The following is a 15,401-nucleotide window of genomic DNA, read 5'->3' on the forward strand; positions in this document are numbered from 1 at the left end:
AGCCCTTTCATGGGTCCTAGTTGGGCCCATGAGGTTGCCCCTCCCCCAACCACATCTATCTTCTGCACACCTGACATGATATGTGGTATCAGGTGAGGAGCAAGTAGAGGAATGCCTGCCAATATATAATCAGGTGCCTTAAAGCACACTGCCCCTTGGGCACTGGCAAGAGGGGCTTGCTGTCGCCACCAATCAGTTGACTGCGAATGGGAGCAAGACAGTAGGGATCAGCTGTGCCTCCTGAATTCATGGGGTACTCCTGGGTGCAACCAATCCTACGGTAGCAGAATGCAGAGCTTGAAGTCTAACAGGACCTGAGTGCAGGCTACCTGTGATCAGCTCCCCCTGTAGAAAGTAGATCCTGAAATCTGCATGGATTGGTGGTAACTTCAAACCCCCTTGTGTTTGGCTTGGCTTGGCTTGGCTTAGCTTTTCTTTGTAGCGTACTGGTAGTATGCCACACTGCAAAGGAAAATGGGTCACCTGTCATCAGGTGATTTTCAGGTGGGTGGGCCCCACTCACCTGTCAAAATGGCCTGCCAACAATGGGTGAGGGGTGGGGATCTGATCCACTGGTCGTATTCCCCACCCTTGCTCTAACGTTTCTACCATGCTATGTTCATCTGTGAGTTGTGTGGCAATGTCCCTCCCTCCCCATGAGAATAAAGACACAGACACATCAGACAGATTTAAATGGGCATTGGACCCTAACCATTTATATCCGACTCCAACCCGTGTGTTGGACGTCCAGGAAGAGTTAACCACCAGTAAGGAGCCCAGTGATGTACATCAACCAGAACTCCTCCTGTGATCACCGTTAGGGGCGTGCCTTATGGCCCTAATCTCCGTAGGCTTCGCCCCTGGAATCCTTTAATGGACTATTCAGGGCAGGTGATGGTGCTACCTACCCTCCTCAGCTCTAATGAATTTCCAATGCCTAACCACCAATCAAGCCCAAAGGGCTCGCCACCAATACCCCCACACCCGCAACCATCACCTTATACCCCTAATTATGTCAGCCAACCAATATCGTTTCCCGCTACTGAAAGATGTATGCCATCATCACAGCAAAGGGATGCTTCACTGGGTTTAAACCGGGGTGCTGGATAACCTGACCATTCAGCGTTATCACCCTACGTGCCACAGCAGAGTCTAAGAGCCTCCTTGCTTTATTTAGGGCGCCAGGAAACACCCATCACGCCACGAGCTCCTCTGAAGCAGAGGAGACCACCAAAGCATCTGTCCTAGATAAGCTGCCAACAGTTCGTCAAAGTCCCCATAAATCTTCTGCCTCAAGTCCACGGTTTTACTGTATGCCAAGTCTTTCCCCCCGAGCTGTATGTGTTTAAACCAGTGCATGCCTCTGATTCTGAAACATTGGGGGGGGGTGTTATATTGGGAAATGGTACGGAAGCTGTCTAGAGGTGCATACAGGAAGGCAATGAGATATAACAGGCTTGAAATAGCAACTCCAAGGAATAATAACCAGTTCTTGAATTATTGGGAGTGGAGGACTAGCAAGAGAGTCCATGATGAAATCCACAGTGCAAACCCCTTTACTTCCATCCCACCTTTAGCTAAAACCTTCCCCTTCCCCTGTTGCTTTGTTTAGCATTACATTAGCCACGGCTAACTAAAGTGCACTGGTTTTAGTTGGCCTACTTTTACTAAGTCAACTACAACCCATTGAACTGTTGGATATTCATTCCCCGTGTCTGCAGTCACAGGATTGTTGTCTATCACATGATGGTGTATGTTTTCATTCCACATTGTGGGATGTGACTGAGACAGGATGTTTGTGTTACTGTGTTCCATGAAATTGGATTATTGTCCTTTGTTCTTTTTCTTTGCTGTCTGATGAGAAAGAGGCAGGAGCTAAGTCAGAATGCTACGAGTGCATTATATGTAAATAAAGTAGATTAGCCAAAACGCTGAGCTACTGAGGTCTGTTACGCAAACTGTGAATACTCTGCGGATCCCTAAGCATGCTAATGCTTTTTGGCATTAGTCGCTGTGATGTTCGGGCAGAAGAAAGCTTTTGAAGCTCCCGAACGAATGACCAGGAGGGAGAGAACATGCCAGTTGGGCATGTGTCTCTACCAGTGTCCTACACAAGAGTAGAATGCTCCAAACATGAACCAGGCATGGGGAAACCTACAGCCCTCTTGAAGTTGTTGGACTGGAGCGCTCATTGGCCATGCTGGCTGGAAAGCCACTGATTCCCCACCCCTGCATTGAGCTCAAGGGGCCATCACATTATAAATCAAGCACTGATGATGACATGGAACTACATTAAGTTCTTGCCATTATTTGCACAAGGTGATGGTGATCCTTTGCACAACCTGATAAGTTTGGTATGCTACCCTGATCCACCTATAAATCAAGGAACTATATTGGTATAGGGGGCAGAACCTTACCCAAATTAAGGCAGAGGAAGGACCAACATAAAAAATAAGATCACTGCAAGTATTCAGTACACTTAAGCACAATAAGGAATGGAACATGCAGAGTGCTAGATGCCCCACACACAATTGTGCCAATGCTACTGCATAAATATTCAGCCATACTAGTGATCTAAGAAATGATATATAAAAATAACTCCCTACATTTCTGTGTGTTCCGTATTCATGTTTTGTTTAGGCTGGCAATGGTTAGTATAGGGTTGTATAGTTCTGATCATACTCATTACCATTTCAGAGGAAAACTGAAATAAGCATGCAGCATAGGGTTTTTTTTGTGCTGTACTAATTTTAGCAAGGTGCATGGAATCAACATGAATAAAGATCACAGAAGCTGAGTTTGAAGTTGATTTACCCTGTGATCAAGCCAGCATACTTCTAAAGGTGCTTTTAACAAGTGTACAGAAAACTGAAATAAGGCTTTGTTATCACAAGGCAGAAGCAATACTCCAGATACTGAAAAAATGCTGGTGCAGATTAGGATCTAGGAGCACAGAATAATCTATAGCAGTTTTCCCAAAGTAGAACATCAGTTCCTAAAGGAGGTGTAAGGTCCTGTTGAGCAGAATTCTAGATTGGTTCTGCCTTGCACTCTGCTCCACTCTAGTTCCAGGTTTTTTTTTTTATGAAGAATGTCTGATTTCAGAATTGGTGCATGTGCAGTTTTGCCTTTGTTCTTTTTCCTTCTTTAAGTAATCCACATGCACAAGAGAAATAACATGGTGTAAGCTTTTATTTATGATGTTATGGTTAATTTTAAACTGAATTTATCTCTATGGTATTTTGGAGGTTTTTTTTTTACCTTATTGTACACTACTTAGAGTCTATGGTGTTAAGCAGTATGGAAGGGCCTTAAGCAGCCTGTGTTGCATAAAGGGGAAAACCCCACAGAGCACATATATCAATAAGGTGCACATTTCTGTGTGCAAGAAAAAAATGTACCAAGTGGAGCATTACAGTGCATAAAGGATGTGCTTTCAAAATTTCATCTTCGATCAAAATTATTCAGTGGCCTATTTTACATGTCACTTTTAACAGTAGATAAAATAAACAGGTTTAAATGCTGCTGCACACGACTAAAATCATGTGTGCTTCACTCCCCCCCCCCTCCACACACACACATTCCTGCTGCAGCCGCAGTGCTGGGAAACAATCTATAGTCTGGCCTAGCATTACATCCAAACCTGGGCTCATGGTTTGCTAGAGAAACCATAAGCAGTAAGCTAAGAAAAAAACCTTGATTACCACTTATGGTTTGATTGTGTGCTATGTGTACATGAAGTGTGAGAACTGATGTGTATATGTATTGATGCATGGATAAGGTTGTGCTATGTGTGAGAATAAATTCTGTAGCTGTTGTGCATGATTGTGCATGGAAGAAAGTGTGTGTGGGATATCCCTGTTGGCTTTTTGCATTGACCCCATCCATGGTACCTTTTTCTTCCCATTTTATCTCTTGAGGATAAAATGGGAAGAAAAAGGAACTATGTACACCACCTTGAGCTCCTTAAAGGAAAGGTGGGATAAAAATGTGATAAATAAATAATAAATATGTTTGTGGTTTAGTGGGGGGGGTATTGTGGTTATTTTGCATCGTTTTAGTGTATTGTTGCATACCACCTTTATATTTTTATATGAGTTGGCAGTATATGTAATTATTTGGGGGTGGCGGGATAAAAATAAAGTATGTGGTAGTTTCAACAATGCAAAAACATAATTTGCGGTTCATCACATATGCTTTCTTTACTCTTTTCCCAGTCTAAAACCTATACATGTAGCTGGCAAGGAGAAGGCTTGTGTTTCACTTTAGACTTTGCTTCGGGATTCACCTGCTTTGACAACAAAACAAAGGTACAAGGAAGCAGAAGGTGAAATATAAGAATTTGTTCGGTTATGAAGCACCCATGCTGTTCCTTTAGAAAACAGAACTGTTGCTAATCCTTTTCTGGTGGTGGAAAATTCGGGGTGAATCCAATCAAAAAACACCTTTGAGCCTATTGGAATGCCTGTTCCATGACATTGAAGCGTATTCTTTCCTGCTGCCATTCCATCAGCAGACTGCTGACCAGTGCAGCTGTTCTAGTGTGAAAGTCCTTTTACAACCATGTCTGCCCATTCCTGATGATGAACTCTTGACAGCCAGCTGTGACTCATTTGCAAGGCATTTTATTTTGCCCAGTAAATGGCCCCAGACACATTCAACACTTAGATGCTATAATCTAAGGACAGCATCTTTAATGGAGGTGCCCTATAACTTTGCTTCTCTGGCATGAATTATTGTTGCCTAAGGAAGTGCTAGCTGTAGGAGAGTAGCTGAGTCATAACTACCTACCTCCTCCCCACTCTGCTGTTAATCACCAAAATTAACACCTTGAGGCAGAATGGCCAGCATCCTTGAAGCAGGCTGTGGTATACCCCGTGTTCAAAAAAGCTCTCTCAGACCTTCCAACTTTTACTTCATTGCTTTAACAGGTGTACTTTCAGTGTGACTAACATTCGAAAGAGTCCAGTACCTGCTGATAGCAGAGGGTTATTTTAGATCTATAAATAACTGGAAATATTTTTAACTTGTTTTTAACAAACGGCTTGTAAGTCACTTGGCACATTTTGTTGTTGTTGCATGTAAAAATTAGTAATGCGCCTTTCCCATCAAACTGACCTTATAAGCCACTTCACTGACACGTGAGCTCAAGGCCCTGAATATGCACACAGGGTCGTCCCTACCATTAGCCGGAGTGAGGCAGCTGCCTTAGGCAACAGATATTTGTAGTGAAGAGGAATGCTTTTGTATATGGGGGTAAGGGTGGCAGCACCTCAAGCATTAAATGTTTTGAGCTAGTTCTGTATACATAGCAAGGTAAGTTCCAAATCTTTTGAATAGTAATCAGGTGAAATTTTATTAGCATGAAGAAGGATGTGAAGAGCACAGAACTAGAATTTTATATATGACACCAACTATATATAATTATGTTATTTTTGAAAGCTAATGGAAATATGGGAATGTATATCAAGTAAGCCCTTTGCAAACAGCTAGGATTTGAATTTAAAATTTCACATTTGATTTAAGGGGATATGGATTAGCCAATACACTTTCAGTCAGAAAGAAAAGATTATTACATCTGCATTACCTGTGTCAATGTTTAATGATGGAACAGAATGCTTGGTCAATAAAATACTGCTCCGACTAAATCCATTTATCAGAAAAAGCTGTAAAGTGCTCCACCACAGCAGTGACTTCACATTGATTCCCTAATAAAAGGACAAAACTTTAACCAACAATAAGGGGGGGGGAGTAGAAATTTCATTATGGAGAGGCTTCCGGATTCAGCGCCAGCGTCGATCGGCGGGGTTTCGTCTCGTCTCCGAGACGGCCCGTCTCTGCTAGGAGTGGGGAGGGCAGCGAGAGCAACGCTGCGCCCCTTAGAACCTCGGGAAGGGCGTCCCGAGGGCAATTTGCTCGGCACAGACCCAATCCGGACTCCCCAACTCTTCGGTTAGCTCTAATAAGAGCTCCGGAGCGAGGAGGGTAGAAGTCGCGGGGGCCATTTTGAGCGGCAACGTTATTCTAGCAGGGAGAAGCTTCAAGCCGAAGGCGGAGAGCGCTGGATTCTTCCGAAAATAAAACGATTGGAAAAGACTGTAAGTAACCTCACGATTTGGATTATAAAACAATTTGGTCTGGGAGAGAGGGGAGAAAAGAGGAAGCCACCCCCCCCCCACGGCAACAAAGAGACAGTAAATAGAAACCCGAAGCCATAAACAGAAGATTTGTAATTCAAAAGGATCCCTCAAAGGCATCAAAGAGAATATCCCCTTTGATGCAGGGTGAAAAGGGGAGAGAGACTGTGGTTTATGACTGCCCTGCAGCAATGAGGTAAAGCCTAAGAAAAACCTTTCTTTCCCTCGGGAGCCGGCAGCCTAGGCAATTCAGTGAGTTGATCAGGATTTATAAGTCAATTTTTACTTCACTTTGTATTTCTGGACTTTGTGGAATTTCTTTTTTGGCTTAAGTGCTTGTGAAATGTGAGTTCGAACTTTATTGTTAACAAGACTTGAAGAATGCAGCCAGCTTGTTAAAATGGAGTCGAGAAAATAAACTGTGATCATATTCCACCCCACGTGATAAGTTTTGACCTTGGCAGGACTGAAATATGTCAACAAAAAAGTGTTCCCCTGAGTTCCAGCGGTCTGTTTTGACCTTAATGTGGGAAACAAGAATAGAGTTATGTCAAGAGGAGACACGACGACAGGAGTTACAGCAGAAATTTCAGGAGGTGATGGCGGAATATGATTTTCTAGGAGATGAAGCTTTTGACACTGAAAAAGAGCAATGTGAGAATGACAATGATGGGGAAGGAAAAGATGAAGATGAGGACTGTGATGATTCAACACAAAATGAAACACACCATGAAAAAAATGATGACTCTACTCTACAAAAAGTTGGATGGAGTGCCCTGTCTTTGAGGGGGGCACGATTGGTATTATTGGAACTCCAGAACGCCCACAGGGAAGAAGGAAAAAATATGCAGAGAAGAGAAGAAATTCAGGGGTCCTGTATGGTGACCTGGATGGCAAGAGACTGTAAACAGGGGGTGGGGTGAAGGGAAAGTGATGTTGTGATTATAAGGATGGATTAACAGGTTTATAACTGGTCTGCTGATTTTGGAATTTGCTGGATTGGGGGGGGTGGAGCCGGTAATCGGGGATGTAAGGTTAAATTGAGAATAGTTATAGTTTTAAAAGTGAATGGATTTTGGAAAATGTGAAAATATGGAGGCTTATAGAGGGAGAAAAAAAAATTAGGCACGGGAAGAGAAAATGGGAGTTTGAATTTTCAGTGATTTGAATATTAGATGAAAATGTTAACAATTGATTTATAAGTTGTATAAGATACAAAGGTGTATTTTTATAAAGTAAGAAACTGTTGCAGATGATAAAAAAGGGATGAAAACCGGGGAAGGGGGGGAGGGGAAGCCCATAAAATATGGTTTTTCAACTATGAATGCAAGAAAAATTTTTCTGTTTTGTATTGTTTTTTTCTTTTTCTTTTTTTTCTTCGCCCTTTCTTTTTCCCCTTTTTTCCTATTTCTATTTTTCTCTTTTTTTGGTATAACAATAGATGGTTGGATGGATGTCCTCCTGCGTACTGCCCTGGTTTGCTGGAGCTCCCTGGTGGCAGGGGGGGGCTTTGGGGTCAGGGGAGGGGGAGGAGGACAGAAATCCAAGCATAAAATGGACCATTTCTGACTGTTCACAAACATGGGATACTTCTGTGGCAGGGGAGGACCCATGTGGGTGGGTAGGAAGGAGGTGGAAAAGGGGTTTAAGTATGTACCGTTTTTTTGTTTTTTTGTATTTTGTAAAATTAATAAAAAGTATGTTTAAAAAAAAAAAAAAGAAATTTCATTATGACAGTAAGAAAAGAGAAGCCGAGGCAGAGATACTGTGTACATAAAAGAACTGTGTTAGACTGACTACTTTAAAAACATTATTTATACCTTGAAGGTTTGCTATGAGACTGAACAAAGGGCTGTCCAAACAAAAATTCTCCGAAGTAGTCATGTTTGCCATCTATGGAAGGTTTCCCCACACACACACTATTTATTTTTCTGCTTCTTCTGATATTGTGTTCTCTAGGTTGATCTAAGTGACCCTTCTCTCAGGCTCGTAGGAAAGGGAGATGTCTCCCTGCAACACAGAGGACAATCTTAGTATCACACCATAGAATTTCACGCGAGTTGGTTAATTGTGTGATATTCCATTTCTAGTGCATCTTTTTCTTAGCTACTTTAGCACTTACTGAAGCTGACCGTTTCCATCCGAATTCATGGGGTGACATTCATCGTGCTTATTTGCCAGTGCCAGCAGAACGGACACTTGTGCAATGGAGCTACTTGCTTTCCTCTCGCTGCCACCCCCTACTCCCCCACCTCCAAATCTGTTCTAGGGGTCCCCAACCTGCTGGAGCAGATTCTGGGGGCATGAGGGGGACTGCAGTGGAGAGAGCAGAAGGAGAACCCCTGCTTTGCAAAATGCCTTCCATTTCAGTTCTGAAATTACTGAAAATTTCTTTTGAGCATGGGATTTCACCACACTGACATGAAACAAGGAAATAAAATCCACACTGAGATAAATACTATGGAGTAACAATATGTTGAGTGCCCTCATAAGCATAGTAAACCAACAAACCTTTAGCAGTTTTGTGTGCTGATTGGAAGTAATGCATCAGTTTCCCCCCAAAAAATAGCAATATACAATTTATTTCTTCTTTACTTCTAACCCAAAATGTTCAGTTGTTTCAAGAAGGTGAACATTCAAAATATTAACTCAAAATGTTAACTATCTTTCATTTCTTTGCAGAATGTCCTCTGGAGATTTAAATTTTCTCAGCTCAAAGGGTCATCAGATGATGGGAAAACTCGTGTGAAGCTGCTTTTCCAGAATACAGAAACCAAACAAATTGAGACAAAGGTTGGCAATGAATATTGCTGTGTTATATGAAACTGCATTTGTATCAAGAAAATCTTGATTCCAGTTCACCTTACATAGTCAATTATAATTTCGAGTTTTCTCTTTTCTGTGCCATGCAAGCCAGGTCACAACTAACCACCTAGTATTGCTCATAGATTATTACACAAAAACACCAGATTTTTTTTTGTCACCCTGTGTGCAATTGATCTGGCATGGATGCCTGCTTTTAACATGCCACAACCGAAAGAAATAATAAAAAAAGACAATGTAGCTTGCTTACTCTAGGAATCTACTTTAAGCCTTCAATACACTAGTCAAACCACTGACTATTACTTAGCTTTCTTGATCAGTACTCATTGACTCCAAGCTACTTTTGCTTGCATCTTTCAGCAGCTCAGAAGCATCTGCTTTGATAAGAAAAATTGCCTGCTTAGGGAATAAATAACAACACCCTCCCCAACGCACATACATGAACTTTCAATCTAAATTGCAGCCTCTCAAATCAACATTGGGTTAAAACAGTGGTGAGGAAAAGAATCTGGCTGCCCTTACGCTCCCTACCCCTTGCAGGCCACAGTCCCTGATTTTCACGTCAGTCTGACTAAAATATTAAATTGGTAACTAATCCTGTGCAGTTTTCATAACCCACCTCACCCCATTTCTTCCCTTCTCCACACAGATGTTTATCAGCTTTTGTAAAGTAATTTGAGAATTCCCCAAATTGTCATAACATTTTTGTGCTTGTACAAATCCTCGCGTACGTGTAGCTTACCAGAAGAATGAAATGAAAGATGATTGATGGGCTCAAGGGACAGGCCAATACTAGCATTCAAGACCTGTTTTGGATTCAGAACCATTGCTAAGACACAGGAGAAAGAAAGGCTGATAACCTCAACATTTATTATTGATGCAGTTTGTAGTACAGTAGTGACCGAGTTACTGATGGGAGCGATGGGTTTTCGGGAGAGGCAGATGGTGCTGGACAGGAAAGTGTAGCCAATAATGAGAAACACAAAATGTCATCAAATAATGCAAGTTTCATTCCCCTTGAGTAGATAAGCTAGTAAATGTCAACAGCAGCCCAGTAAAGAAATATTTCAGTATTTGTTGGGCAGCAAACACTATGGTTAAGTTTATGATAACGTTTTCCCTAAATGTTTTTGTTTGAATCTTTAGATTAAAATTTTATATATTCAGTAGGATTCAATTTCACACTAATGACTTTTGGGTAAAGGAGCTGCCCACAGTTTTCCTGTATTAAATATTATGGGTTTTTTTATGTTGCCATTTTATAGACACAAAACAGAGCTCCCCACAAATATGCTAGAACCTTGTTGCACACATGTGTCTCCTCCCTAAGCAACAAACAATAAAAAAATGAAACAACTGAAGCAAAATTGAAAACTTAAGTTTAAAACTGAGAGGACCAGACCGTGAACCTTAGTTGCTTAAAAGACATGGATGAGCTGAAGAAAGCATAAAGATGGCACCAGGCCAACCTCTCTGGGAAGGTTTTTAAAAAACTCTGGTGCCACAACCAAAAGCCTCTTTGTCTAGCACTGGGGTAGTCCTTCAGATGGACTGTTGGACTACAACTCCCATCAACCCCAGTCAATTGTTAGGCAGTGATGCAAGTTGTACTCCAACGACTTCCAAAGTGCAGCCCATTGGTTACCCCTGACCTAGTAGTGATCTGACTCTCTTCATTTGGTTCAGCCACTTTAGAGCAGAGCATCTGAAGATTTCAGTATTTACATATACAAGGTGGTGCTATTTCAGGTAACTTGGTCCCAAGCCACTTAGGACTTTAAAGAATAAAAACAGTAAATTGGGCCTGGAAATGGATTGGGAGCCACTGTAGCTGACAAAGCACAGGCATAACATGGTCAAAATGCTACCACATATTTATTTTCAAGAGCTTGAGCTTGATGGTGTTGAGCTTCAATTGCTTATATGAATAACCATTCCTGTGTGGCTTATTTCTATTGATATCAACAGGATAACCTATAGATATTACTGATATTGACAGACATCTTGCATCAGTAGCGAACTGCATTCAAAATAGTTGAAATTCAAAGTAATTTCATTGTTCTGATTGCTCTGCTGTTATACAGAGACCGTTTTCAAGGTCAATAATGTGCCGTCTGGTAGGAAAGTAGTTTGCTACTTAGTTCGCTGCTCAACAAGTATCCTTGAGTCACAAACATATTTATGTGAATAAATTTTGTGCTGAAGGAATATGTAAAATTTAGCGGGTCCAAAAGCAACTAGCTAGCACTTTGATTTGTGCATAAGTGTGAAGGGCTATGTTTAATACCTTGACATACCTGTTGGGAAGCCAGTGTGCTTAAAAACATTTATTGCAGCTGAACTGGTACCCCACATACTGTATAGATAACAATAACATAAATGGAACTGCATTTTCAAGCGGTGGGATATTTTTCTTCAGTGTATCATAGCTGGCAGATTTGCAGGGGAAATAATGTAAGTTTGGGGGGGAGCGACTTACGAACATCGAGAAATGTCTGAGGGATGTGTACACAGGCTTTTAAACGCAAACATTCCACCAATATTTCCTTCCAAATGTAAGCATACAGTACATTTTAACTTTCTTTTTTTAAAAAAAACCCTATATACAAAACCCTGGGCCTCAAAAGCTTACACTGGCTGCCCATATACCACCAGCCAAGTTCAATGTTATTGTATTAATTCACAAGCTTTAGCAACTAGAGGCCAGGATACCTCAGGGACCGCCTGATCCCTGCTTGATCCCTGAGGTCTTCAAAGTAGCCACTGTTTGTGGTTGCCCATGGCTTGAATTCACAAGGGGCTGCACGTTCAGTATGGAGGGCTCAATTTTGTGAAACACTCTTGAAACTGATATCAGTCAGGCCCCCAGTGTTGAACTTCCAGTACTTACTGAAGACTTTAAAAATAATTTTAAAAAATCCAGCAGGTTTTTAAATTGAATTCTGATTTCATAGTTTTAACCCATTTCAGTCTCATTGAGTTGTATTGGGACTCCTGTACAGCCCTTAGAAACAACTGTGATTGAGTGGTATACTGATTGTTGAAATAAATAAATATTCAGTGAAAAGTATCTGCAGGTAGAAGGAGACATCCCTCTCTTAAACTCCCCATGTATATCATTGTTTCATATATTTTGGGGGTACAGATGTCTCCCATCACCACCACTATCCCTGACTGTACAAGACATCAGTTATAGGAATTTGAAGAAGGAAGCAAACTGGTGTACAAGAACAGGTTAAATTGCACACAAAAGCAATTTAAGCATTGCTCATTGCTCAATACATTTTCCTTGATTATGTGAAATGGGCCTCTAGTTTATAACTTGCCACTTGATAATGCAGATGTGTGACATTCTGGCTGGTGGCTACTGCTGGAATTGTATCAAGCCCCAGTGTAGGTTGGACCTGAAACAGAGAGAAGGAATATGGGCAGAAGAGAAAGTAAAACCTGCTGCATAAAGTTGTTAAGAGGTTTCTGGAAGGTGAAAGCAGCTTCTAAATTATAGGGAACTGCACACTGATGGTGCCTGGGGACTAGTAATGCCTCCATGGAGTTTTCTTCCCTTCTGACCAACCTCCAGACATAAATCTCCAGTACTCTCTCATTTTACAGGGAAACTTAACTCAGTAGAGAGCTGTTCACTTTTGCTACAATTTTACAGAGTGAGCAGAAAGCAGTTTTTCCTGCATCAATATCCTTACAAGCCCCTAAATGCAAGTAATCTGTATTGCTTTCAGTGCTACATAACTGTGTACAGGCCTCCGGTTTAAGCAATTTGGCAATCCCAGAAGGATTGGCTTTTAGTTATCCTTCTGTAATGTAGTGAGACAAAGTAGTAATTTGAACCACGAAGCTTAAAAAAATGAGGATGTAAGATACCTCCTTGAGAACTTTTGCTAGCCTTGTGAACACTTTTTTTCTTTTCTTTTTTGTAGCTTCTTTTGAAATTCTTCAGCTGTAATACCAAATGAGGGAATGACAAACCCTGGCCTAAAGCTTTGAATTTTGCTTTAGGCCAGATCTGGTGACAGCTTAGAGATGTTCCAAGCACCCTAGGAAACTGCACTAGTCTTACTAAAATGGTTCTGACTTCCTTTGAAATTCATGCAATGTTTCACCTGAGGAGGAACTTGCGCATTCATTTCAAACTTTCCCTCGGCTGACATTTCAGCAGCAGCACTAGAAATATACAAAGTGACATTCTTCTTTAATCTATGAATACATAAAGCGGTTCCCACAATCCTATCTCCAGCAACTCACACAGAATCTCTCATTTGGATCCAGACTTACTTCTGAGTAGACATGGTTAGGATTGTGCTCTAAGTCCTATTGAATTCAATGCAGCTTCATCGGTTAGAGTTAGACCCACTGAAATCAATGGGACTTCATAAAAGGGCCAGGAAGGCTGAAAACAATAAGTGAACCAAAACACATTCCTACTTCGTAATGACTGACTTAAGACCCATTGTTTGCATGACTAATACTTGAACAACTGTTGGACAAACAGCAGAAGGAAATAAGTGTTTGAGCTTAGTCTAGCCCTGGAAAACAGCACTGAGCATCTGTTAAGGGTATATGCACAAATTCTTTTGCAGTAGAGTACATATTACCAATAGATCTGTAAGTACCATTACATATATTTTTGCTCATGCACTCACTGGATGTTTAAGGGATAAAAAATTAAAGCATTATTGAGGCTTCTGGTTCCGCTCTGCTTTAATGGAGGCAGCCCCCGCAACAGTGGGAAATCGTTGGGGAAGGAAAAACAAGGATGATTTAGGGGTAATCATCCTTGCATATCCCCCACCCCCCGGGACAGAGAGGAAAGGGCTTCACTCGCAGTCCGCCTCGGTACTTGGGCTCTCACTCCAGCATGGAATGCGGGGGCCAAGGAGGCACTGAGTGCAAAAGCACTTCGCTTAGCGCAAACCCTCCCACACCGCCATTAAGAAGCAGAGGTTCTCCTCTTAATTAGAGCTTAATTGGACTAAAGTACAAGCACATGCTGGAAGAGATGAGATCACAAATGGCAGAACAAACCAACTGCAAGGACTTTAAGGTTTTAAGTTGAGAAGAAGACATCAAAAGACAGTGAACCGCCCTGAGACCTCTGGGTATAGGGCAGTATATAAATTCAAATAATAGTAACAACAACAACAACAACAACAACAACAACAACAACAACAACAACAACAATGGTGGGGAAGGGGTGCCTACCTAGAGGGGAACAGATTCTTCACTCACGAGAAAAGATGTGTTAAAGAAGGTTGCATATAATTTAGAAGTTGTTACTTTTTACGGTCTTGATGCATTTTGACCTGTAAAATGTGTGAAACTTTATTTCACCCTTTTTTCCTTTTGCTCTCATTTCAGGAACTAGAATTTCAAGATTTGACAGCAGTTTTAAACTGTATTCACTCATTTATAGCTGCTAAGGTTGCCTCTGTGGATCCATTATTTATTGACAGCCAGAGCATTGCAAGAAAATATACCTACAGTAATTGAAGAGATTCTATGTTGTGATTATGACAGATAAATTATTTTCTTAAAGAAAAAAAATATTTCATGCACAATATTGCAATCCCATGTGATTTTATAAGAGATATATAGTTGTGTTATCAATAAAAGTTACTAGTTTTCACATTTGATTCATCATTGTTAAATCTGATGAGTTAAACATTTATTCAAACTGAATCAGTTTGTTGCCTTGCACTTAAATGAATATTTTCACACTATGATGAATTGTAAATCTTATTTTAAATCTTATTCTCAAGCATCACATATTACAAAATTAAATAGTAATATCAGGGGACCAGAATATTCCAAAAGGCTAAACTGCACATGTAGACTAAGGTTGTAGTTTAACATAACAGTTTCATCTAGAGCCTGGTTTATAATTAACTTGAATGATTATGCTAACTGTTTTGAAATTCAAGATTCAATTGAAAGAAAAACAGACCTGTCTTATTTCTCCACTAAAAAAGAGGCCTTTTTTCAACATCAGTATTGTTTATTATTCTGAAGATTCTACAGTACTCTATCACTCCACAGGTATATGTTGGATCTTGTCTATTTAAAATGCTGGCATGCAGAGCCAATAGTATACATCTGTTTTTCATTTAATTTAGTTTTCACTTATTCAGTTTTCCACACAATTTGAATAAATAGGTCTGTTTGGGGGGGCACTTTAGGTCATATCCCATATTTGTCATCTTGGATTACCATGTTACCTATGAAAGCAAAGACATAAGATTGCATTCAAGGTAAGTGCCATTTAAAAACTCATTCATACTACTTACATTGGTTTCTTCAAGCAATTGAATGACCTTAACTGATAGTCTAGTGCAAAGTTTCCAAACTAGTCTCATTTTGAAACCAGCTGACACCAAGACAACACTGGCTCTACCATTAGGCAGAGTGTGACAGTCACCTTAGGCAGCA

General features: G+C 40.8%; 1 protein-coding gene across 1 annotated transcript in view; it reads left to right on the top strand.

Moving 5' to 3' along the window:
* Positions 1–14,555, top strand: part of SNTG2 (syntrophin gamma 2) — a 134,919-nt gene extending 120,364 nt beyond the window's left edge. Inside the window, exons 16-18 of the mRNA XM_060272268.1 lie at positions 4,218–4,310; positions 8,820–8,930; positions 14,334–14,555. Coding sequence (XP_060128251.1) covers positions 4,218–4,310; positions 8,820–8,930; positions 14,334–14,465 — 336 coding nt within the window. The 3' untranslated portion in view covers positions 14,466–14,555. The remainder of the gene's footprint in view (positions 1–4,217; positions 4,311–8,819; positions 8,931–14,333) is intronic.
* Positions 14,556–15,401: the final 846 nt, after the last annotated feature.

Source organism: Zootoca vivipara, chromosome 3, assembly GCF_963506605.1.
Source record: "Zootoca vivipara chromosome 3, rZooViv1.1, whole genome shotgun sequence".
NCBI classification, from domain to species: Eukaryota; Metazoa; Chordata; class Lepidosauria; order Squamata; family Lacertidae; genus Zootoca; species Zootoca vivipara.